At 45.0% G+C, this 26464-nt stretch overlaps 1 protein-coding gene and 1 long non-coding RNA gene across 3 annotated transcripts in view; both read left to right on the forward strand.

The window, feature by feature from the left end:
- Positions 1–26464, forward strand: part of PDPK1 (3-phosphoinositide dependent protein kinase 1) — a 79494-nt gene that overhangs the window by 31125 nt on the left and 21905 nt on the right. The window contains exons 2-8 of one of the 2 annotated variants that reach the window (XM_036019961.1): positions 610–879; positions 3524–3566; positions 3829–3966; positions 9235–9379; positions 10165–10262; positions 20296–20371; positions 26261–26329. In XM_036019961.1, the coding sequence (XP_035875854.1) occupies positions 610–879; positions 3524–3566; positions 3829–3966; positions 9235–9379; positions 10165–10262; positions 20296–20371; positions 26261–26329 (839 nt within the window). The remainder of the gene's footprint in view (positions 1–609; positions 880–3523; positions 3567–3828; positions 3967–9234; positions 9380–10164; positions 10263–20295; positions 20372–26260; positions 26330–26464) is intronic. The other variant, XM_036019962.1, reaches the window with a different exon arrangement.
- Positions 3977–8503, forward strand: LOC118499282. Its single transcript, XR_004901809.1, has 2 exons — positions 3977–8216; positions 8256–8503. It is a non-coding gene; the product is annotated as an uncharacterized LOC118499282 (long non-coding RNA).

The raw sequence follows: 26464 nt of genomic DNA on the forward strand, positions 1-26464 counted from the left end.
CCTAGTGGGTCCAAGTGGAATCTCATTGTGGCTTTGATTTGCATTCCTGTAATGGCTGATGATGTTGAGCATTTTTCCACGTGCTTATTGGCCATTTGTATTTCTTTTTCAGAGAAGTGTTTATTTGGACCATAGCCTATTTTTAATTGTGTGTGTGTTTTTAATCGATTTGTAAGTGTTCCTTATATAATCTGGCTACAAGTCCTTTATCAGATATATGATTTGCAGATACTTTCATCCATTCTGTGGACCAACTTCCTTTATGGACAGGGGTTGGCTGCAGATGGCATTTAAGCTGGCGATGATGGGCAGGCTCACTGGCTACTGGGTGGGGTGGGAGTGTTGGGGATTCATGCAGTGCTAAGGGAGGAGAGTGAGGGCAGATAGGTGCTGGATGGTGGAGTCAGTGGGAAAGCAGGACAAGGAGGGCTGGGATTTGAGCAGGGAAGGGACTTGAAAGAGGAAGACAGCAGCCTGTGCAGTGTGGCAGAATGTCAGATGGTCTGCTGGTACTTGGCATTTGTGTTTCAACAATGTCAATACTTTAGTTCATGCGTTTAGGAAAAGGGAGCTGCCTTGAGTCTTACCTATTTTTCCTGTGTCTGCCAGTATGACACCGTTCCTATTCAGTCCAGCGTGGTGTTATGTTCCTGCCCATCTCCATCAATGGTGAGGACCCAGACTGAGTCCGGCACGGTCCCTGTTGTTCCCAGTGGTGGTAGCAGGCAGGGCCCCACCACCATGGACAGCACTGCAGCTGAGTCCCGACCAAGTGCCAACTCACTGCAACATGCCGCACAACCACCACCACAGCCTCGGAAGAAACGGCCTGAAGACTTCAAATTTGGGAAAATTCTTGGTGAAGGCTCTTTTTCAACAGTGAGTCCAAGCTGCTGCTGTTTGTTGAATGAGTGTGTTTTCCTCAGACAGGCTGACCTTCCAGGCTTGGAGCTGGGAGACCCAGATACCAGGGTAGTGTTCTTTCCCTGGAGGAGGGTATCAGGCCCCTGGGGGTTTCTCTTCTGTTGTGAGGGTGACTTGGGGCCACCAAGCACATCATGTGGCTTAAATATCTAAGCCATGATTTTGTAGATGAGAGCATTAAAAGCATCTTTTTATCTTATTTTTAAAAAATGGCCATTCATTTAATTCTAACCAGGGATCAGCAGGTTACATTCCATGTCCTTTTATCACATTGGCAAGGCTCTGGGGAGGTTTCTGTTCCTTAGATTAAAAGTTAGTATTGGTATTAGTATCTCTTCGGAGTTTGGGGCAAATATGTAACTACCTTTATTATTTTTCTTATATTTTTAAAACTATGTAAGACTTCACATTCTTGACACTTGGCTAGAGTTACAGCATAAGACTTGCTGACCGCCAGATTCTTGTGTCCTCAGTGTCATAAACAAATATCACAACACTGTCAAGTCCCACTCAGGGTAACTCTTTTTACTACTTGAGTGAGTTGTGTCTGTCCTGTGGTATTTTTACTTTAAAAGCAAAGAAGTAAAGGTTCATAGCAGCCCCTTTGTTGAGATGGCAGCCCCATGTGGCTATGGTGGTGGTGGGGGTTTGCTGTAGGCTCGATGGGGGCCTGAGTATCTGCTCCCCAGCTGGGGTGCACAGTTTAAATCTATGCCTTCATAAAAAGACAGCTTCATGCTTCTGTGGTCTCCAAGTGTTCATTGTGGACACACCAGGTAGTGGTGCTGGAGCCCCCTAATATAGCAGGGTTTCTGAATAATGAGCCTTTCTTGCCTGGCCTTTGTGGAGAAACCTTATGTGAAATTTGGTTTATCTATTTACATTTATGAAATATTTCAAAATATAAAGAAGAACATGAAATATTAAAGCTCATCCATGTTTTCAATGTTATTCTAATTAACGTTAGTTAGTTTTTGCTCCCTTTACACTTTTAAGTTAGGTTTTTTTAATTGGCAGTTTTTATTTAAATTATGAAAAGAATTGTGTCCTTAGAATGAAAACTTTTAACTGTGAGGATAGCCCTGTTCCTTCTGGTACTTACAGATCCTTTCAGGAAGAAGAAACTGTTTTGAAGAGAACCTCGGTGCTCTTCACGGTATCTTACAATGGTCCAGTTAAAAAAAAGAGTCCTCTGGACCTGGCTGGTGTGGCTCAGTGGATTGAACACTGGCCTGTGAACCAAAGAGTCACTGGTTTGATTCCCAGTCAGGGCACATGCTTGGGTTGCGGGCCAGGTCTCCAGCAGGGGGTGCATATAAGACAACCACACATTGATGCTTCTCTCCCTCTCTTTCTCTCTTCCCCTCTGTCTAAAAAGAAATAAATAAAATCATTAAAAAAAAAAAAGAAGAAGCATTCTCTCCTTTCTCAACTTCACTTCATTGGCCATTTATCTTGACTGGGAGATGAGGGCTGACTTGTGAATTCCCCCCATGTCTGGTTTCCTGAGGATAATCATGATGTTCAGATTAGTTCTGCCATCAGCAGAATGTGTCATACCTTTTACTGTGGATGCGGGGCACTCCCTGCCCTGTGCCTGAATGTGAAATGCTAAATTAGCACAATAGAAAGATGACATAACCGTCTTTTTCAGAAAGATTTCCATTAAGTGTTAGTATTCTTTAACAATTCTTTTTATTCACTTACATAGCTATTATATGCTCCTGTGAAGAAATTTAACAATGTATAAGTGTATAACCAGCTGACTCCCCCAGCACTTCCCAGCACCTGAGAATAGTCCACACAGGTACATCCTAGAAAGATCTTTGAGATCTTTCTCCTTGAGTATGCACAATCCAACCTCATTCTTAATGACTGCAGGGCATTTCACACAGTGCTTTTCCAGGATTTCTTTTGATGAATCCTGGTGAATAATTCTGTAGTGGCATATAATTCATACGTAGGCGCCTCCCGAGGTGTTCCCAGAAGGCCCAAGGATATCCCAGGATTTGGGCAGGTTTTCATTTCCTCTGTGGTCTTTGGGCCATCCCCCTGCAGGTGTCTTAGGGGAGGCATTTGTACTAGCTGGAAGTGGTGGGGGCTGCCCAGCATACCTCCAAACTGGGCTCATGGGGCACTTGCAGGTTGTGCTCAGGTTTGCTTGTGTAGAAAGGCCTTTCCCATGTTGTGCAATAACCCATTAGCAGCTCTGTTCCCCAAGTAGAGTTTGAGCACCAACTTGGGTATACCACAGAGAGGACACAGCTAGCTAGGAGTGTGACTGTGGCCTGTGATGAGGGAGCTGCCCTGGATGTTTCTGTGTGTGTACTTTGGTGCACAGTGGGGACTATTGGCAGCTGATGAAGAACCTCTTGGAAACATTGGAGAGAGATATGCGTTTGCTGTTAACTATTAGAGTGCATTAACTTGATCATTATATTCAGCTATATTTGTTAACACAGGACCAAAAATATTTAAAGGTAACTTTACAATGGGGGCAGGGTAGCCTGTGTGATTGGTTGTGGGGTAACTTGTGAGACTCATTGCCCTGGTTACATTTGGTGTTTTTTCTCTTCTCTTTCCCCTCTTCTCAAACCAGGTTGTCCTGGCCCGAGAACTGGCAACCTCAAGGGAATATGCTAGTAAGTACTGACTCCAGCAAGCTGTTTCTGGGACTCGGAAACAGCACACATCTGGGCTAACGGCCACCTGGCTGCCCAGTGCTTAGGGGTTTCTGTGCTGATTTTAGGGGACAGGACACTGTCAATCTGTGTTAGAGACCATGCAGCCAATGGCTTCATTATGTGAAAAACTTTAATTTATACCAGTTACCTTTATGCATTGTATCTTTAGTATTTTCTTACCATTTCAAATTGTGGTAACTCACTTCTCTCTTACCTTAAGTTAAAATTCTAGAGAAACGCCACATTATCAAAGAGAACAAGGTCCCGTATGTAACCAGAGAGAGAGACGTGATGTCGCGCCTGGATCACCCCTTCTTTGTTAAACTTTACTTCACGTTTCAGGATGATGAAAAGCTGTGTATCCTTTGAATAGTCAAAGCGTTCTGAAATCACACAGTGACACCTTATTGTTTTGGCTTCATGACACCATTGTTGTTTGCAAGTAGCCCCTTCTCCGAGGAAGGAAAAGGGTTGTGTATTCTAAATACAAAGGAATTCTCAGCATGGCTGGGACCCCTGGGATTACCTGAAGGGAGACCATCACAAACATTTTTTTAGTTTTTTTTATGGATAAGCATTGTATCCAAAAGACTGTTATTTAACATGGTAGCTATACATTTATTCAGAGGCTTCCCTCATTCCTCTAACCAGCATTCATAGACTATCTGTCAGGTGTCATGTCCTGTGATCAAAGCAGGGAAGTGAGAGAGGAGGAATGATCTTGGGCACCTGGGGCTCCTCAAAGGTGGGCACCTATCTGCCCTCTTTGGCTCAGATGTGTCAGGTTTGGTTGGAAGGGATATCTTTACCAGTCTCAGCATTCAGGTTAGAAATCCAGGGAGTGAACTATAGGATCCCAAACCCTTTCTCCCTGTACCTAAATGGGTCCCCTCCTTGGGGTCTTCACCCTCCTTCCTCCTGCTTCCTGTGGCATCACTCGAGTCTGCTCTTACTGCCTGTTTCAGTCTCTGACTCTCCACAGCTGTGCAGCTGCATCTCCATCAGAGACATCATACCTGCTGATTCTTTGCTTTATTTGAGGGCATCTTATATTCTCTGACTTCTCTTCTAATCCTTGGAGTATTGTCTTTTTTCTCTTTTCTCTTTGGTTAGGGATCAGGAAGGCAGCGCACCATGGCAGTCAGGATGGGCCGCACATCTACATCATGCAGCTTGTCTCTGGGCCTGCCCGTTGTGCAGCCAGGCTGACCGCTTTCTCCTCACTCCCCAGACCCTTTCCCGCCATTGTTCTTCTAAACCAAGACCCTGTTTGCCCAGTGACTCTGTTCTCAATCCCTGCAGATGATCTTATTTCCTACTCAGCTGAGAGAGATTGGACTGTCAAATGGAGTTGGTTCAGAGCTTGTTCACGTTTAAACCTCAGTCTTTGCATCTGTTCTTTTTCTCCTGTCCTCAAGGTCTCCAGAGCCCTTTCCCCCTCACCACACTACTTGGAAAGTTGATCCAGTGTCTGAGGGTTTACTTACCCCATCTCCTCTCCCCACCAGTTCAGGCTTCCTTTCCCCACCTGTCTACACATAGATCCTTCTGGGTTAAAACTTTGCTCAGTTCTGTTCCCCCTTTAACACTATTTTCTGGCTTTGTCAACTGTCAGCTGACTTTGCCTTTTTGTTTATTGAGAAGACCTTGCTGAGCTCTGGGTGATGGGGATGTACTGATGAATAATGTACTGATGAATAATGTGAGGGCTCTGCTTCATGGAGCTTACATTTTCGTGCAGGAATTAGTTAGCACAGGTGATCAATACCTGTATGGTAGACTCTGAGGGACTGAGAGTAGTAAAGCCAGGTAAAGTAGTGTCAGAGCATGCTGCTGTTTTAGCTCGATGGGCTGAGTTGACAGTGTCAGGCAGAGACCTGTATGGAACAAGGACAGGAGCACATATGTGTGGGTAGAGTGAGTGAAAAGGCTGGCAGGGGTTAGCTCTTTGAGCTTCAGAGGCCTCGTTAGAATTTTGGATTTTCTTCTGAGTGTGGCAGGGAGCCCACAAAGGTCTCCAGCAGAGCAGCTGTTCACTCTGGCTGCTGCTTCAGTGAAGATTCTTATAAATAAATGATCGAGGGGAAATGAAGTCAAAGTGGATCTTAGGTGTGGACCTAGAACCTGGGTGCGCAGTGGTGCTGTAATTGAGCAGAAGGAGACTGGAGAGAGGCCAGGGGTGGAGGTCAGATTAGCATTTGACACATCCATAGGTGCTTGCTGCTGAAGGCCAAGTGAGCTGCTGGGTGGCTGCCAGCACAGCCCAGGGAGGAGTTAGGACAGTCTTAGCAGCCTGGACAGCCACTGTGAGAGGGCACTCAGTAAGGGGAGTGGTCAGAGACTTGAGCCTGGGTCATCCCCGCTCACAGAGATTGGCATGTGGAAGGAACTGTTCTGGAAGGCAGAGAAGGGGACTCGTAGCCAGTGAGTTGAGAGGACATAGACCTGAGGGCCACAGGACCAAACTGTTTCTGACAGAGGATGCCAAAGCCTGGCCAGATGCTGCTGAGTGGTCTAGTGCATTAGGCCTGGGCCTGACCTATGGCTTGTCCCCAAGTTGTTGTTGACAGTGGCAGTTTGGAAGTGGGAGGGGGATTTGAGAGAGAGGTGAGGAAATGCAAACAGTGCACAGGGCAGATTCTCCCCAGTGGATTCACTATAAAGGGGAGCAGCGGTCTGATAGCCAAGGGTCTGTGGGGAAGGGAGGGGGTTCCTTGTTGGTCTATTTTAGGTGTTAGGGAACGTTTGTCTCTCCACCTGGTTCCAGCCTCACTCCTTGTCTCCTCCACTCTGCTGCCATGCTATGCAGCAGCCATTAGTGGCCTACTGAGGACAGACATTGACGGGTCTTTTTCATGTCTGTTCTGTATCTTACCTCTGAGGCCACCTTGACCTCTCGCTCCTTGTGCTCCCTGGGACTGCTGTGACTACATTCCTCCTGGAGCCTGTGGGGAGTCTGACTGCCAGATTTTCTGGAGGCCCAGGCTGTGCTTTCTGTAGAGCCCGTGACAATATGTCTTCTTGGTTGGGGAGCTCCAACAGATCACATGCACTTGGCTTTATTTTCTCCCAGGGTCACGTGTGGTGGGATTAGGTGGCTCAGAGTCTAGATGAGCAAACTTGCTGTCTGACTTCAGACAGGATCAGGTGGCGGGGACTCTAGGTCTTTGTCCAGTAGTAACTATTGCTCTTAAATGTTAAGGGTAATTGCAACACCTGTGAAGGCCCTTGAACCCAGGGACTTTTGCACCAGTTGAAACCTTAGTGGCATACATTGTATTGAGAGAAAGAAAAGGAAACTCTTTGCCTGAAGAAAAGCCTCAATATGCATACCACTCTCCCTTTAGCCATAATTTACGCGTTGAAGAGAGACTAGAGCAACTGCAAGAGCAAACTCCCCTTGAGACAGGTGAGGCAAATCCTGGGGACACCCCTGTGGCAGCCTGGAAACTGGGGCTCTGGAGATTCTGACCAGACTCAGTCCCTGCTCCCAGGAGGTGGAGCTGACTTCCAAGACACTCCTGAGCACACACCCACCCTTCCTCCCAGGCTATAGCAAGGATGCCCTTCCCTCCTGTTGGGATGTAGACTGAGGGGTTTCAGAGGCTGTTATTTGTTTAGTCTGTATGTTTCCTCCACCCGCAACTTGCTCATCCTTGTGTGTCCCCTCTTGCAGCTTGAGGCAGTGTACCTAGGCCTCAGGAGGCTGGGCTTCAATCCTGTGAAGGATTTGTGGCCTTGAGTCAGTTTCTTTGCTTAACCTCTCTGGGCCACATTCCTCTGCAAAGTACAGGCCTTGGGCTCACCAGGTGCTGGTATAGGCCTGGTCTGTGCTAATCCTCTCAGGAATTTACCCTCTCCGTGCATTAGCACAGACTTCTCAGTGCCCTGGGGCATTGACTGTGCTGAGGGAGGTAGAAACATTCTAGGATGGGAAATGGACCAATGAGGTCTGAAAAAGTGCTTCTGGAGGATGAGAAATGTGTGTGGTTGGAGGGAACACAGGCTTGGAACTGTGATCTTCAACATCTGTCATATCTAAAACCTGTTAATCACCTTAGCTGAGGAGAGAACTAGAAGTTTCCCTCACATAGGAAACAGGAACTCGGAATGGTCAGATAAGGGACAGAACCTGTGAAGCAGGAAGAGCCTCTGGGCTGCAGGCTCCTGGGAAACAGCATTCCTAACTGGTGAAGCTACTTGGCTAGTAGTCCAGGTGGGGCCACCTGCCCAGGCAGCATTGAACTCCTGCTTAGGGTTGGGCGGGCCAGAGTCTGTAGCCTTCCCTGTAGAGGAGACAGAGCAGGGCAAAGAGGGAAGGAGGCCTGGCTGAGACCCTTTGCATTCCTTAGAAGTAAGGTTTGTTTTTTACCTTACTTCAGGTTCCTGTTAAACATCCTAGTTGGAAGGGTTTGGGTAGTCGCTTGTGGGACTGGAAGCAGGACAGGTTTGGGCAGCTCTGGTGGCCGATCTCTTCCTCCCAGGCTTGTCCTCACTGTAGTGCAGCTTCAAGTTCCTACCATGGTGGGAGATGGTAGTGCCTTGGAAATAGGAGCAAGATGGAACACCCTGAGCACAAGCCAACCCCTTCCTGTCCTTGGTTGCAAAGTACCTGTAGATTTGCATTAATGGGCTCAGCTGTTTGAGGGAGTGGCAAAGTACCTGTAGATTTCCATTAATGGGCTCAGCTGTTTGGTGTTTCTAGAAGAAAGAAGTTATATGGGATCCATTTATTGTTGCAATCCTGTTTGGAAAAGAGAATAGAAATAAAATATCACACTGTAATGGTGTCCAAAGAAAAGATGGTTTTGTTCCTTGAGTCTCTCTTCAGTGGATGCCCAAAAAATAGATTGAATCAAGAAGTTAATAAAATGGCATTTCCCTTATAAGACTTGTCACTTTATGCTTGAAAAGGAGTGTTCACTTGAGAATCCTTTATATGAGTCGGCTCTTAGCACAGCATGTGGAAGGCAGCTGGTACTCAGTAAATGTGTAAGGTTGTGCAGGTGTGGAGACTGGATTATGATGGAGAGTCCGCACCCCCATACATACACCTTGGCTGAAGCCTGCAAAAAGACATTAGATTGGCATCTCTGGCAGCTTTCCTTCATTGGGGCCACAGGTCCCTTCTGGGGCCTTTGGGGTCCAGAAGGGGCACTTGGGCTGAGAGACTTGTGTCTTTGTGTTTTTGGTGAGAGGGCCTTTCTCTGAAGCTGGGGTCCAGAATTCCCATTGGCCATGGACCTGACCATGGCAGAGTCTGACTTGAAAAAGGGCGGTAGTCTTAGGCTGCAAATACCTTAAATTTTTATTAAAAAAAAAAATTTCTGCCCTGGCCAGCGTGACAGTTGGTTGAGCATTACCACAAAGTGAAGGGTTGCTGGTTCAGTTCCCAATCAATCGGAGCATGGGCCTGAGTGGCAGGCTGGTCCCTAGTTGGGGAGTGTGCAAGAGGCAACCTATCAGTGTTTCTGTTGCACGTCGGTGTTTCTTTCCTCTTTCTCCCTCCCTTCCCCTCTCTCTAAAATTAAATGGATAAAGCAAAATATTTATTAAAAATTTCTATTGGGTTATTACATTTTTAAAAAATGACTTTTGCATTCTTCCTTAACTCTGCAATATTTAGATTTTGGCCTTAGCTATGCCAAAAATGGAGAGCTACTTAAATACATTCGCAAAATTGGTTCATTCGATGAGACGTGCACCCGATTTTACACAGCCGAGATGGTGTCTGCTCTAGAGTACTTGCACGGCAGGGGCATCATTCACAGGTACCAAGCTCAGGCCTCGGGCTCTGCTTACAAGGTTGGGGGCAGCTCTGGTTTATTTAATGGAGGGTGGGATGCCTCATGCGGGAACTGAGAAGAGTTCTCATCACCCTGAGATTGAGAGCCTCACAGACCTTCAACTCTCAGATGAAATTCCTCGTGTGACTTTTATTAGGCTAACAGTTTTCTCACCATCTTGACTGCCGCTTTTATTTGTCCCTTGTAGCTCTTGTATGTACTTGTTCTGGTCTAGTGAGACTAGACCAGAACTTTTCATGATTTTCTGATAAAGTCAGATTTAAAGTATTCAAATAAGCTATCCCCACTTTTTAGTGATTTTTTAAAAATTGTGGTAGAAAACACATACTATAAAAATTACCATTTTAATACTTTTTTCAGTTTTATTGAGGAATAATTGACATATATCACTGTATAAGTCTAAGTTGTACCACATGATGGTTTGATATACATATATTGTGAAATGATTACCATAATAGGTTTAAAAGCTCTTTATTTAATGGGTTAAAAATGGTGGATTATACTTCAATAAAGTTTATTAAAAATAATAGATGCAATTATGAAGTAATGTAATTTGAATATCTTTATTGTATGTAGTTGATATTCATTCAGTGTGAACTTTAGACTTATATTCTTTATTGTTAGTCTGTAAAGATTATATGTATTAACCAGTTCATTTTCTTTTCAGTAAAACTTATAGTAATAACTATAAATAGTAAGAACGTTACTATTGAATATTTCTCTCAAATATAAAAAATCTGCTTTCACAGGGACCTGAAACCAGAAAACATTTTGTTAAATGAAGATATGCACATCCAGATCACAGATTTTGGAACAGCAAAAGTATTATCCCCAGAGAGTAAACAAGGTGTGTGAGTGCTTTATTTCCAGCAAATCCTTGCTTAGTGTTTAGATTGAAAGCAACCGCTTAGCAGTGCAGTGAAGTGCATTGTGATCATCGCAGGGACAGGTCTTTGTCACATCTTTGTTATTGTAAGATAGGTGTGTGAGCTTCCCCAGGAGAAGCTGTGTTCCCCATATAGTGGTGGGAAGAGGGGCTTCCTAGGTTGCCTGTGGTTGGTCTGCCTGGCCTTTAGTGGGGGTGCTGGGTCACCAGGCTTTCTCTGCATGTTGTTATCACAGGTCCTTTTGAGTACCCTCGAGGGCTCTTTGGCTCACCCTCCCTAGTCTTAGAAGATGCCGGGGTGCTGTATTTGTTCCTGGTCTCCCTCGAAAGGGCATGGGGTCAGTGTGATCAGCTCTCAGCATTTCCTGTTGGCACTGCAGGTTGTAACTGGGGAGGTGGGGGTGAACTGCCTCTGTATCCCGGTGCCTGCTGGCTTTGTCTTTCTCCCTGCCTCCTGTGTGCAGCTGCCAGTGGTGGCCTACACACACCCATTGTAGTGTAAGGTTCTACAGAATCACACAGCAGGGGCTGATTTTTACTTGCTGGTCAAGTGTGTTTCTGATTGTAAACTGTCCTAATCACTATTCCCCTAGGGTGCTTTCTAGCATTGGATTACATAGTGTGACAGCTCTGTCACCTTAAGAGGAGTTGCTAACTTGGGCCAGAAGAGTGTCGTGGGTATTGTAGCTAGCCAGGGGGCATTCCAGCAGAGGCTCTCCCTGACCTTCAGGTGTTTTCTGGGTGGAAATCAAACACTGGAACTATAAAGAAGGCAATTTTATGTCTGAAAATTGTTGTCAAGTGTTGACATAGAGAGAGGATAAAGAAAGCTCTTTATGGCGAGGTTTGAGGGAAGCTGAGGGTCACTGTGCAAGTCAATAAATGACCTTGAGAATGAACTGGGGTCTTGGGACAGTTGTGACTGTCAGAGCCACCCTTACCCAAGAGGTCGCAGGGACCTCCCTATACTGCATCTGCCTCTCTGCCATGAGAAGAAGATCTTGATGAAAAGTGCTTGGGCTAATGGATGTGCTGGGTGTGAGTACAGGATTTGTTGACAGAAGAGTCAGACTATGAGCATCACATAGCAGTGGGGAAGAGCTTGGTTTTTCAGAAAGCCCTCTAGCTCAGCTGGGCTGGCCTCCTCTGGCTTGAACTTGAATCATGGCTGGATTAACAACCTGTTGGGCAGCCACTGAGCTGACCCCTGGTGCTGCTCATCCCGGCCAAGTGTGAGCAGAGACACAAACCTGTGTTGCCGGGAGGTACCTGGTGAGCCTGGCTGGGCCTCCACGTGTTTCCTACTGCACGGTGCCTTGTCTTTCCTTTCTGGTGTTTTTCCAGCCCCACGTTTTCAAGCAGAGGGTTCTTGTGAAGACTGTAGTCAAGATTCAGTTAGTTCACCCTGACTGGTGTGGCTCAGCAGTTTGGGCATTATCCTGTAAAGCGAAAGGTCACCAGTTTGATTCCTAGTCAGGAAACATGCCTAGGTTGCAAGTTCATTCCCCAATTGGGCACATGTGAGAGGCAGCCTATCAGTGTTTCTGTCCCTCTCTTTCTTCCTCCCTTCCCCTCTCTCTAAAAATAAATAAATAAAATAAAATAAAATCTTTTTTAAAAAGAAGGCTCAGAGGGGTGCAGGGCAGGGGGGAGGATAAAGGGAGAAACACTGGGAAAACTGTAATAGCATAAATAATAAAATACACTTGAAAAAAGATTCAATTAGTGCTTTAATCTCTGCACAGACACTGCATTACCAAGACAACATCATGAATTTGGGAACTTCCCTGAGAATCCTAAAGCACCACCCTTTTGGGGCTGAAACAAAACTTGCCATCATAGAACAAGTTCTTATTTGTCAACAAGTCTTAATCCTGGCCTCACTTGCCTGTTATTTGTAGCTCCCTACCCTCCTTCCCACACGAGGTATCAGAGGATGGGTGGCCTCCCATCTGGAGATACCCCAAAACCTTGATCTAGTCTACCCATGCCTATTACATAGTAACATCTTATTGACCAGTAACCATGTTTTTATGGATATGGTATAGCTCGTAACTGTAGCATTGTCCATGACAGATGCAAACCAAACAGAAATAGCTATGTCCCCAGAAGTTTTTGTTAGGCTGCTCATCACCTCATGTGACTTCTGCCATGGGTCCCCCAAGTAAGCTTTGGAAGATGCCCACTTCGAGGTCTACTCTGTCCTTTCTTCCTTCATGTAGATTTTCTTCAGAATCTGGTATTTGGCACAAGCTAGTCCTGTTACCCTATAGTCATTGAAAAAAAGAATTTAAATGCATTGGTGAAATAATGAAATAAACTTGCTTTTCTTTTTTTCTGGAAGCAGGAGGTTAAAAGTCCTTATATTGTAAACCAGGGAGAATTGCTTGAATAGAGATGAGTTGACTTTTTTTCCTTCCTAGAGGAAAAGGGAAAAAACATGTAATGATGTGAATGATTCATTTTAGTGACTTACTCTCATTTTCTGTTTGAAGTACTTAGGAATTTACTCCTGTATTAGCTTTTTTTTTAAGTTTTTTAAAAAATATATGTTGTTGATTATGCTATTACAGTTGTCCCATTTTTTTCTGGCCTTTATTCCCCTCTTCCCTGCACCCTCCTCCCACCAGCATTCCCCCACCTTAGTTCATGTCTGTGGGTCGTACATGTAAATTCCTTAGCTTCTCCGTTTCCTATACTATTCTTAACCTCCCCCTGTCTATTTTGTACCTACCATCTATGCTTCTTATTCCCTGTACCTTTTCCTCCATTCTCCCCCTCCCACTCCCAGCTGTTACCTCTCCATGTGATCTCCATTTCTGTGATTCTGTTCCTGTTCTAGCTGTTTGCTTTGTTTTTTTTTTTAGGTTTGGTTGTTGATAGTTGTGAATTTGTTGTCATTTTACTATTCATATTTTTGATAATCTTCTTTTTCTTAGATAAGTCCCTTTAACATTTCATGTAATAAGGGCTTGGTAATGATGAGATCCTTTAACTTGACCTTATTTGGGAAGCACTTTATCTGCCCTTCCATTCTAAATGACAGCTTTGCTGGATAGAGTAATCTTGGATATAGGTCCTTGCCTTTCATGACTTGGAATACTTCTTTCCAGCCCCTTCTTGCCTACAAGGTTTCTTTTAAGAAATCAGCTGACAGTCTTCTGGGAACTCCTTTGTAGGTAACTGTCTCCTTTTCTCTTGCTGCTTTTAAGATTCTCTCCTTATCTTTAATCTTGGGTAATGTAATGATGATGTGCCTTGGTGCATGCTTCCTTGGGTCCAACTTCTTTGGGACTCTGAGCCTCTTGGATTTTCTGAAAGTCTGTTTCCTTTGTCAGATAGGGGAAGTTCTCCCTCATTATTTTTTCAAATAAGTTTTCACTTTCACCTTCTGGTGCCCCTATGATTCAGATGTTAGAACATTTAAAGTTGTTCTGGAGGTTCCTCAGTCTCTCTTCATTTTTGTGAATTGTTATTTCTTCATTCTGTTCTGGGTGAATGTTTACTTCTTCCTCCTGCTCTAAATCATTGATTTGAGTCCCAGTTTCCTTGCCTTCACTCTTGGTTCCCTGTATATTTTTCTTTATTTCACTTTGCATAGCCTTCACTTTTTTCTCTATTTTGTGACCATAGTCAACCATTTCTGTGAGCATTCTGATTACCAGTATTTTGAACTCTGCATCTGATAGGTTGGTTGGCTATTTCTTCATTTCTTAGTTCTATTCTTCGAGCTTTGATCTGTTCTTTCATTTGGGCCATATTTTTTTTGTCTCTGCACACCTGTTATGTTGTAAGGGGCGAAGCCTTAGGTATTCGCCAGGGAGAGTTAACCCACATCACTGGGTTGTGGTACTGTATGTAGGGACAGGGTCTGAGAAGAAACAACACTGCTTGCTTCGCTCTTGACAGGCTTTCAGCCACTTCCCTCACTACCCACAAGCAAATTGGGCCCTTTTGGTGTTGATTCCTGGTTGGGTGGATTTGTGTACGTTCTAGGGCCCAGTGGGTCTCTCCAACAAGCTCTCCTGTGAGGCTGGGAGTTTCTCATGCTACCACGACACCCACAGATTTTTGCAGCCTGAGGTTTTGAGGCTTTATTTCCCCATGCTGGAACCCTAGGTCGTGTGTCTATCTTGCTCCGAAATTGCTCCTCCCCGTTTATCCACATGCAAATGTGGGACCACAGGTCTGCCAGCCACCACCTCACCCGCTCGGTCCTCCAGCCACTGCCTTGCTACACATCCTTTCCACCCCAGCTGCCCATCTCCGCCCCTCCTACCAGTCTGAATGGCTGTTTCTTCTTTAACTTCTTCTTTGCCAGACTTCCATACAGTTCAGTTTTCTGGCAGTTCTGGTTATTTTTTGTTTTTAAATTTGTTGTTGTCCTTCTTTTGGTTGTGCGAGGTAGCAAAGTGTATTTACCTACAGCTCCATCTTGGCCTGAAGTCTTAGCTCTTTATAAAAACTTTTGTGCAGAGTTGGTTTCCTGTAAACATTTAAAGCTTCCAGAAGGAAAATGTCAGTGGGAGCTCAGATTCTTTAGCTCTTTAGTTAGCATGTTTCACCTTCCTCCTAGTGAGAGGCAGGTTGTCCACCTTTACAGACATCTGTCCCAGTGGGTTGCTCCTGTCAAGGGCGTGAGCCCTGCAATTCTCACTGCTGTCTGTTGGGTCAGAGTGGCCTCCGTGCCTGTAATGGGCAAGGCGTGGAGGTAGCAGGGACTGTGGAGGGCATGCAGGGTTGATGAGAACTTTCTAGCACAGAGGGCTTGTGACTTCCGACCTTGCACAAGGGTCCCCTAGACATATTTTGGGTGTCAACTTAATCACATGGAGAAGCCCCTCGTGTGTGGCTGTGTCCCTGGCATTTGCCCCCTTTACAAGAGGCTTGGGTTGCTTGGGGGCTCTGGAGGTTCAGACTTGGGGTTTGTGCCTGGGAAACTGCATCCTGATCTGTGCAGGCTTTTCTGGTATACAGCCAGGTATGCAGGCTGCACTCACCAAATAGAAGGGGTGGGTTGGCAGGGTGCAGTGCAGGATAGCTGGAGAGGGGACAAAGGGGGAAGGCTTCAGAGCTGAAGTCATTCTGTCATTCCAGCTGTACCTTCTCTGCATGACCCCTTTGTGGAAAGCCCTTGTCCAGACCCTCAGACCAGCACCAGTCCCTCTCTAGGTGTCTTATAGACTTGAGACTCTCACAGTGCCTCTGCCTTGCCACTGTCCCAGCACAGGCAGGGCCACCTGCTTCCCTTTATGGAGGAGCTGCTTTTAAACACGTTTTCTTCCACCACAAAAACAGCCCTCATGACAGAGTAAAAAGTCAAGTCTCTATACTTACACCACCAAAAACAACTCTTAACCATTAAGGAATGGTTTACTCTGGTCTTTTCATATTTTTATTGATATAGTCATAGCTGTGATGCATGGAGTTTTCATTTTTAAACACAGAGTACCTGCTTTTTTGTAAAAATTTAAACCATCCCTGTGACCCATTTCCCATTATCATTGATTTGTTTTCCCTGTAAATATTTTACTACTTATCATTAAAATTTATGCATCTTTTTTAACAGTAACTATAATATCATACTACTTTACATATAAAAATAACAGTAATTCCTTAATATTTCAAAGCAGTGTTAAATTTCCAATCATAATTTTGTATCATAATTTTTTTGGTTGTGGTTTACTTGAATCAGGATTCAAATAAAGTTCCCACATTTGAGTTGAGCTAATTTGTCTCTTAAATTCCTTTTAATCTGTAGGTTCCCTTCCATCTTAATTTTTTCCCTTGTAGGCTGTTGAAGAAACCAGGTCATTTATCTTACAGGGTTTGCCAGAGTTCGCTGGCGGCCTCTCTGTGGAGTCATGTAACATGTTCCTCTCCTCTCTGTATGTGCTGTACGCTGGCAGTTGGAGCTGGCCACCATGACCACATTTGAGTTCAGTCCTCTCACGCCAAAGTCTGGTGGTGGTGCCTTCTTTATTAGGAAGCATTTGACAACCATTAGTCTCTCCCTGTGTGATGTCAACAACCCTTTAAAACAGTAGTGGCTTAGATCCTTTAGGTCAGTAGAGAATACAGAATGGTTATAGTCTAATTCTTTCATGAGACGGAATTCTTCCTTAAAGAGAAACTTCCCCATAGCATCTGTCTGCTTAGCTAGTATTATTGATTGTGGAGACAAAACAGTATAAATACTTGCTCCTTTCTCTTTATTTGCCACTTTTGAATACCATGAATTGGTTCCCCATCATCCTCCAGTGGTGACCAAATCATCGAAAACATTATTACCCCTGCCTCACAGTATACACAGAAGTTAACTCAGATGTTAACTTGGATAAATTGAAGATCCGAATGTAGGATCTACACCTATTAACATTCTTGGAAGAAAGCATAGGAGTAAATCTTCATGACCTTGGGTGAGGAAATGGATTTTTAGATATAATACCAAAAGCACAAGCAACAGAAGGAAAAAATATGTAAATTAGACCACATCAAGTTGTAAAACCTTTGTGCCGTGACACTATTAAGAGTGAAAAGAGCCCTGACGGTGTGGTTCTGGTGGTTGAGCATTGTCCCACAACGTGGGAGTTTGCTGCCAGTCCAATTCCTGGTCAGGGCTGCGGCCGGTCCTGGTTGGGACATGTGCAAGGGGCAACCAATCAATGTTCCTTTCACACATCAATGTTTTCTCTCCCTTTCTCCCTCTCTTCCTCTCTTTCTAAAAATAAATAAAATCTTTTTTAAAAAATAACAAGACAACCAACTAAATAGGAAATAAAAATATTTTTGAATCATGTTTGATAAAGGACTTGTAGAACTCATAATTGCAAACAAAAAAAAGTTAAGAAATGACAATGAGTCTGAAAAGACATTTCTCCAAAGAAGATAAACAAATGGCCAATAAACACGTGAAAAGGTGCTCAATGTCACTAGGGAAATACAAATCAAAACCATTATAAGTACCACTTCATACCCACCATGGTGGCTATGATCAAAAAGATAAGTATTAGCGAGGATGTGGAGAAATGGCAGGTGGGAGTGTCAAAAGGTGCAGTTGGCTTTGGAAAACGGTCTGGCAGTTCATCAGAAGTTAAACATAGTTACCTTATAATTCCACAGTTCTAAGCATATGTCTAAGAGAATTCAGTGTATGTTCACATAAAAAGTTGTGTGGGAATGTTCATAGCAGCTTTATTCCTAATGGTCAAAAAGTGGAAACAACTCAAGTGTCCATCAATTAATGAATAGATAAAATGTGGTCTATCCATACAACAGAATAACATTCAGTCGTGAAAAGGAACGAGGTCCTGATACGTGCTCCGGTCTGGATGAACCTTGAAAATACTGTGCTAGCTGGGATTTGGGTTGGAATTATGTTGAATGTATAGATCAGTTTGGGGAGTGCAGATGCCCTTTCACTTACAATGGAGCTATGTCGAGATAAACCCATCATAAGTTGAATATACTGGAAGTTGAAAATGCATTTAATACACCGAACCTACTGAACATCATAGTTTAGCCTAGCATACCTTAAATATGCTCAGAACACAATATCCAGACATTTTGTCAGTGTGGGACACTGGAGTATTGGTTATTTACCTTTGTGGTTGTGGGCCTGACCGGGACCTGTGGCCCACTGCCCAGTGTCCCACATACTGCTTGTCTGGGAGAGGATCAAAATTCAAAGTACAGTCTTGTGCCATCATGAAGTTAAAATATCATAAGTCAACCCATCTTAAGTCAGGGGCCGTCTGTCATCATCTCAACAATATTGAGTCTCTGATCCTTCAACGTGGGATGTCTTTCTGTTTATTTAGATCTTCTGTAATTTCTTCAAAACTCTTTATCTCAAAAATCTGTTTTCAGTGTATAAGCTTTACAATTGTTAAATTTATTCCTAAATATTTTTCAGGCTCTTATAAATGGAAGGTTTTTTTAAATTTTCAGATTGCTTGCTGCAAGTGTTTAAACACACAGTGATGTTTGTGTACAAGGTCATGTCTTCTGTGATTACTTCTTCCTTTCTAATCTGGATTCCTTTTATTTCATTTTCTTGTCTAACTGTTAGAGTCTCCACTACCACATTGAATAGAAATGGCAAGAGTGGCATCCTTGTCTTGTTCCTCATCTTACAGGAGAAATTTTTTAATCTTTCGCTATTATGACATTCGTCTTAGCTTTCATAGGTACATGCCTTTATCAGGTTGAGGAAATTGCATTCTGTTCCTATTTTATGTACTTTTATCATGAAGAATGTTGAATTTTTGTTAGATGCTTTTTCTATGTCTCTGGAGGTGATCATGTGGTTTAGTCCTTTATTCTAATGATACGATATGTACTACTTTGGTTGATTTCTATATGTTGAATCAGCCTTGCATTCCTGGGATAAATCTTACTTGCAGACTCCTTTTTATGTGTTGTGGTATTCCGTTCTCTCATCTTCTGTCCAAAAGTTGACCACATTTTGTGAATGTTTGCTGTCCTTCATGTGTAGGTGTATGGGTAAGACACCAGCAGTCTGCAGTGTTGGCTTGAAAAGAGTGTGGGTATGTCCTGACCTCAGACACATCTTCAGGTCCCTTCTTCCCCACTGGCTTCTCAATCTGACTTATAGATCTCTGGTGGCCCGGGTAGTCCATGGCCCGAGATGCTGGTCACTTCCTTTGAACCAGTTTGAGGGTAGAGACAACAACCCAGTCCAACATCCTTGTCTCCCCTGACTGTGTGGCCTACAGGTGAGTGGCTCAGTGGCACAGAGGACCCATGTTGACCAGCGGTGGGTTCTGGGCCTGATTTTCCAATGGCTGGAGAAGTTTGACCTTTGGTGTGTCCCTAAGCTTCCAGGGGGAGGTGACTGTTTGACCTCTGTGGTTTTCTAATGTTCTCTCTGGAGCTTTTACCTTGGTGTCGCAGAAGCCAGCCAGCCAGAAGAAAATTAACTGATTTTTATTAAACTTTCAGTGAAACTGAACATTTCCTTCAGTCATGGAGGTAGGCAACAAATGTCTGTGCTGGTTACACAGTGCTAGCCTGGAAGGTCATGGGAGGAAGTTTGCTCTCAGTGACATGTGGCTGCTCTCCTTAGAGAATCGGTTTGCTCTCGGGTGGTGGGTGGCTCTCACATCAGAATCCACGATCCTTCATCCTCTGGTCATGGGGAAAGGCCGAGAGCGGCTGTGTAGGCCCTAATGCCAGAGGATGCCACTTGGAGGGTGCCTCAGGCGCACTGTGGTGGGGCAGGTGGCTCTTGCTTGTGGTTCTTTGTCAGGGATGCACTGATGAAGTCCTGGAGGTCCTTGGGGGCTACTGGGGTGACACGGGTATCAGTGCCTCCTTTCGGCTGATGGGTGGTTCCAGAGGGTACTGCTGCCACCCCACCCAGGTCTGCAGTTGAACTTTGTGAGCCTTGCTTCACACAGTCCAGTACGAGAGGTGGCAGGATGTTGGGTCCCCAGCCAGGACACATGAGTCTCATTCTCTTTATAGCTCCTGATCTCCCTAAACAGTTTGTAAAAGGAAAAAGTAGCCCTTCCCTGTACACAGCCTGTAGGAGATCCCGTCCTTTCCAGCATCTTGCGCATGTTCGCTGTGTCTTGCTCTATGTCTAGGGCTATTTTAGCCACCACAGGCTCCTTGAGATACTCCAGCTGAGAGACTGTTGGGTTAGTCTCACTCTAGTGTTGGGGAGGGGTGTCAGGATAGCATGAGCAGGGAGCAGGTCAGGAGGAGTTACCCTGGTGGTCAGGGCAAGTGTCACTGAGCAGGTGGCCTTTGAGCCAGCCTTGGGAGGACAGGGTCTCAGAATGCAGTGTGAAGGGTGGGCCTTGGATGAGATAGGCTCTTGGGATTGTACAGTCTGATTCCAAGTGACCAGTGCTGTGCTGACAAAAAGCTCCAGTTGGTGTCCATGCCAGCCATCGTGTCTTGGTAGATGAATGTCCATATTGTAAATGCTTTGTGTCTCAGCATGACCATTTCCTCTTCTCATCAGCCAGGGCCAACTCGTTTGTAGGAACAGCCCAGTATGTTTCTCCAGAGCTGCTCACAGAGAAATCGGCCTGTAAAAGGTAACCTGATTTTTTCTTGTTCTTTTTTTTTTTTGATCCATTTTTGTATGCTGTGAGAATGGATCTTGTTCCCTTAGAACAACTGTTCAGTGTGGAGAAGTGTGGCAGACAGGTCTGTATTATTTAATGAGGCTTCTTGCTTGTCCCAGAGCCGGGGGATCATTGGTGCTGCTTCCAGTTCTGGCATCCCGGCATTGGTAGCAACCGCAGGTCAGCTGCTTAGTATAACAGACCCTGTAGACTGTAGAAAGAGTCCCAGAAGGCAGTGTGTGTGAGAGGGGATGGAGCCATTTTCCTGGGGCCCAGCCAGGACAAGCCAGCCCTGTTCCGTGCTTGAACTTGGGACAGGCCTGGGAGTGGCTGTGGGATTTGAGGGCATTGGTAATTGTAGAGTAAATTACAGTGTAGAGGACACTGGGGCTGGGGTTTTGCTCATAAGTGCAGAAATCTGAAGAGTGGAAAAGAGCTAGCAGGGCAGCCAGGCAGTGGAGGAAAGGAAGGTAGGGGCATTGATGGCCAGGAGTGGGAAAAAGCCTAGGGAGCTGTTGGGTAGGCATGAGGCGGGTGAAAGACTGAAGTGGCAGTAGAATCTGGAATTTCACAATTGGGGAGCAATTCCAGGCAGTGACAGGTTCTGTGGTTAAAGCTTGTCCTTGGATTCTTCCTGCCCGGGCCAGCCAGGCACGTGGACTCCTGGCACCCTTCCTTGAGTTGACAGAAGGTCATAGGGTCAGTGACCTATATTGGCAGGCTGCCATCCTAGAATGACAAAGTAACAATGCCAGAGGCTGCAGAGGAGTGAGTGGTTCCAGGGACCACAGCTCTGTGTTTCTGAGTGTGACAGCTTTTAAACAACTCTTTTAAGGGGTGGAGCCACAGGGCAGAAACATGATGAAGGATGCTCTGAAAGATTCAACTGGGTCTCCAGGCTCTTTGATTTTGAGCTCTGTCTGAGGGCCAGATGCTGTTGTAGCCCAGGGCTTCCTAGGTGGGGCAGTTCTTCCCAGGGGACATTTGGCTTTGTGTGAACAGTATTGGTGTTAGTTTGGTGAGGGTTGGGAAGGACTGCGATTGGCATCCATTGGGTGGAGGCCATGGGTGCTGTTCATCATCCTGCAGTGCAGAGAAGTCCCCACCTCGAGAACGATTGGCCCCAGATGGCTACAGTGCTGAGGCTGAAACACCCTCCTCTGGGGGGTATGTGCTATTGGCCAGATTCTCAATGTGTATGTCATTGCTGCCTAAGAACTAGCTTTTTCTCATTTTGGGGTTTACTTGTAGGATGAGGCAGCACATTGGCACTGATGGGAGAAGATCTCCAAGCTCCACTGAATGAGATAAGGAAGACACAGAATGACCACTTTCTGTGTGAAAATGGGAGGGAGAATGTCTACCTAGATCCATTTGTTCATGCATTTATAACTCTAGAAGTCTACAAGGGATGGGTAACAGTGCTTGTCTGTGATGGTGAGGGAACAGGGTTGTGAGGAAGATATCAATGTATACCTTTTTATGCGTTTAAATTTTTTAACACATCATATGCAAAAATAGTTAAGATTTTTGAAATGATTTTTTAAATGATACAAGGAACTTCCGATTAAGAAAGAGGCATAGATAAACACAGCCCGCCTCCTTACACAACCACATCAAAATTACAACTAAATTACAGACCAACAATCACTCAGAACTAAAGAGACCAAGTCAAACAGAAGTCTGACAACTATGGAACTAAGGAAACCACATCAATCCAGAGGAGTAGGAGACACAGAGGTGCAGAACAGATGGGTACCGGCATCCACTTGTGGTGGGTGAAAATTAAGAAGGAATATCTCGGGAGTGAAGGACTCCAGCCTCACACCGGGCCACCCAGCCCAGGGTTCCTGTGGCAGAAAGATAAGTCCTCATAACTTCTGGCTGTAAAAACCAGTGGGATTTAAGTCAGAAAAAAAGCTACTGGACGTCCTGGCAGTTCCACTTAAAGGGACTGTGTAAAATTGACTCAGACGCATTCCCTCTGAGCTCCAGCACCACTGGGGTAGCAGCTTGAAAGGCACCAGTGGCTTATGGGGAGGAACTGAAGTGTCTGGCATCAGAGCAACAGCTGGGGACAGCTCTGTCCCAGACAAAAAAGCAGAAAGCACTCAATTCCCAGAGGCCATTGAGTTTTTTCTGAGCCCTCCCCCAGCAGAGCCACAGAACAGGAACGGGGGAGCCATATCTGAGACTCTGTCAACCTGGTTTACACTGTTTGCCTCACTCTGGCATTTACCTGAGGTTCTACCCCACCCAGCTTACAGGCTACCCCCAACCCTCCTGCTAGCAGCCCCAGGCCTTGAATTAGCAGCAACCAGCTTTAGCATCACAGTTTGGCCCTGCCCCTGGGAACCCCCAAGCCCAGTACAAGTAGCAGCAGCCATCTGCAGATTGCTTTTTAGCCCACATTGGGTGGCCCTGGGCCAAACACAGGTGGTGGTTGACTCTGACCTGCACCTTCCAGGGAACCCCAGAGGCTGTGCACCCAGTGGACCTCGAATAGACCTGCCAACAGCAGTCAAGGCTCAACTATAAGACCCTGGCTGGTGTAGCTCAGTGGATTGAGCGTGGACTGTGAACCAAAGAGGAGGGTGTACTCAGCCCACATGGAGGGTGTACTTCGAGTATCCAGTTTAGGTGGTAGAGGAAGCTGTGCCACTGGACCCTACAGGTCACAGTACCAAGACAGGAATCAGAGCAGCTCTACCTGATACATAAAAACGAACACAGGGAGGCTGCCAAAATGAGGAGACAAAGAAACATGGCCCAAATGAAAGAACAGATCAAAACTCCAGAAAAAGAACTAAAGGAAATGGAGATAGGCAATCTGTCAGATGCAGACTTGGTTATAAGGATGCTCAAGGAACTCAGTGAGGACTTCAACAGCATAAAAAAGTGCCAGGCAGAAATTAAGGATATACTAAAGGAAATGAACAATTTACAGGGAATCGGCATTAGAGTGGATGGAGCTGAGAATCAAATCAATGATTTGGAACACAAGGAAACTAAAACCAAGTAGAGCAACAAGAAGAAAAAAGAATCCAAAAACACTAGGACAGCGTAAGCAACCTCTGGGACAACTACAAACGTACCATTTACATCATAGGGGTGCCTGAAGGAGAAGAGAAAGGGTGAGAAATTGGAAATCTATTTGAAAAAAATAATGAAAGAAAACTTCCCTAATTTGGTGAAGGAAATAAACATGCAAGTTCAGTAAGCACAGAGATTCCCAAATAAGATGGATGCAGAGAGGCCCCCTCCAAGACACATCATAATTAAAATGCCAAAATTTAAAGATAAAGAGAGAATCTTAAAAGCAACAAGAGAAAAGTTAGTTACCTACAGGGAAGTTCCCATAAGACTATCAGATTTCTCAAAAGAATCTTTTCAGGCTAGAAGGGACTGGCAAGAAATAGTGAAAGCCATGAAAAGCAGGGACCTGCAGTGAAGATTGCTCTACCCAGCAAAGTTATCATTTAGAATCAAAAGGCAGATAAAGAGCTTCCCAGACAAGAAAAAATTAAAGGAATTTATCAGCACCAAACCATTATTATATGAAATAGTAAAGGGATTTTATTTAAGAAAAAGAAGTTCAAAACTATGAATAATAAAATGGCAATACTTATCGACAATTGAATGGAAAAAACTAAGCAAACAAGTGGAGCAGAGAATCATGGATATGGAGAGCACTTTGATGGTTACCAGATGGGAGGGGGTGTGGGAGAATGGGAGAAGAGGTGAGGTGATAAAGAAGTACAAATAGATAGTCACAGAATAGCCATGGGGATGTAAAGTATGGTATAGGAAAAAGAGTAGCCAAACGACTTATAGGCCTGACCCGTGGACATGAACAGTGACGCAGGGATTGCTCAAAGGGCGTGGGGAGTCTTGTGGTGGGTGAGGCACAAGGGGAAAATGGGGACGACTGTAACAGCACAATCAATAAAATATATTTTTAAAGGTGATAGATATTCATTGAAAAGAATTCTTAGAAAATACAGAGAATAAAAACAAAATCATTCAGAGTCTCCAGCCTACTTAAAGTTGCAGATAATGAGTTGGTATATCTTCCCAGTTATGTTTTTCTATGGATTTTATATATATTTATATAATGTTTATGCAACTTGGGGTCATATTGAATGAATATACAGTTTTGAATGGTTAATAACTATTAAGTATATAATGGTTATTATCTAGTTATTAAATATTTAATACTTGTGATTATATAATGAACATTTCCCCATGTCACTAAAATTATTTACAGTCGTCTTTAACAGCTGCATGGTGTTCCAGTATATGATTTACTGTTGTTTATCAAAGTCTTTCTTTGTCACTGGATATTGAAGTGCTTTTGTTTGTGCGGCACAGTCTGGCACGCCTGCTGTGCGCCGCCTGTTCTGTGCCGTGGGGCTGGGGAGCCCTGCTGCCTGTCCAGCAGGAGGGACGGGCTGTCTTCCTGACGGCGCCAGGGCTGCTTCCAGGCTGCCCCGAGTTCCTCTGTTGAATTTCAAGAATTTCATGAATTTCAAGTAGAATGACGTGGCCTACCTGGACATTTTAAAAGTCTTTGGTACATACTGGTTTTTAGGAATGTTATACTGGCTCCTCCTTTAGCTTTTATTATGTTAAAAAAAAAACATTTTAAATGATAAGATACCCATTGATGGTAAGACATTCAAATAATTCACAAGTAAAAAGTTACCCCCAAGCAGGCTCTGCTGGCGCTCCTCCTCCCTGGGGACGACCCTGAGAGGCAGCCGAGGCAGCGCTGCCCCACAGTTCTGCCCGTCCTCTCTGGCTGCGTCCACACAGAAGGGTCAGTGCTTTGCTGTAGGTGTTTTTCTTGTGTAGCTTCTTTTTAATTAGACTAAACAATGCAGAAAATCAAGTGTAAAAACTAGTTGCTGTGTAAAACGTAGATTCACTTTTCAAATGTCCTTCACTCCATCTGTGTTTTGTGGCTCAGATTTCCGACCTGTTACATTTCGAACTCACATCAAGAGCCTCACCTGCCCCAGGCAAATCCTGGCACCGCAGCTGGCCTGTTGGCTTCACCCACACCCTTTGAGTTCATTTTCCAGATACCAGGCTGTGGCCTCTTTCAGAAACTGACTCTATTGAGCCACCCCTGAGCCCTACCTACATTTCGGGCTGGCAGACAGGGAGAGGCAGCTGGCAGTGCAGGGCAAGGAGCAGCTTGGTGCTTTCCTCAGGCTGAGGTGGGAATAGAATGCAACACCCACGGAGGAAATCAAACATGCAGTAGACGTCAGCTGTGAGCTCCAAGATGGCACTGAGGGGACAGAGCATGGACGAGTGCAGGTGGGAAGGAGGTGTGATGTCCAGGGCAAGGAGGACAGTGCCGCCTCACCCCTAGGGTTCCTGCCGGCTGGTTCTGGAAATGACTTAGGGCAATTTAGAACTGCAGTGTGTTTCTTTTGAAACGTATAATTAAAATGTTAATAAAGACGAGGCAGGGTTTGGGAGTCCAAAAAGGGATTACTTAGTGCACAGCCTATACATTGTCTCCTTTGGCTCCTTGGTGTATGTGAGCTTGTGCCTGCGTCCTAGGGATAAACACTGAGTGAGTTATGAATCTCTCAGCATCCCCCACCCCCCAAGCGCTCCCCTAACCCCTGGCACTGAAAGAAGGTGTGGGCAGGATCCTGTGGGCCCAGGTTCCCCTTAAGAAGGGCCTGGAGCAGGTTCCCACGCTCACGCGGGTTTCCTTTTCTTTACAGGAAAGCAATAAATTGGAGGTTTAAATGGGGTGGTATGAATAGAGGGGATGGAGAGGGCCTGTGCATGTCACTGAATTTTACAAATGCCATTCTTTGTTTTTTCCCTCCATTAAAGTTCAGACCTTTGGGCTCTTGGATGTATAATATACCAGCTTGTGGCAGGACTGCCACCATTCCGAGCTGGGTAAGAGACACCACCCCCTCCAACCCTCTGCCCCAACCTTCTACCCACCCCGACACTTCTACCCATTGGAGCAGCTGGGTGGGGGGACACGGTGGGAGGACTTTTACGAGTCTTTAATGAATACAGCGGCTCTGT

This window comes from Phyllostomus discolor, chromosome 3 (genome assembly GCF_004126475.2).
Source record: "Phyllostomus discolor isolate MPI-MPIP mPhyDis1 chromosome 3, mPhyDis1.pri.v3, whole genome shotgun sequence".
NCBI classification, from domain to species: domain Eukaryota; kingdom Metazoa; phylum Chordata; class Mammalia; order Chiroptera; family Phyllostomidae; genus Phyllostomus; species Phyllostomus discolor.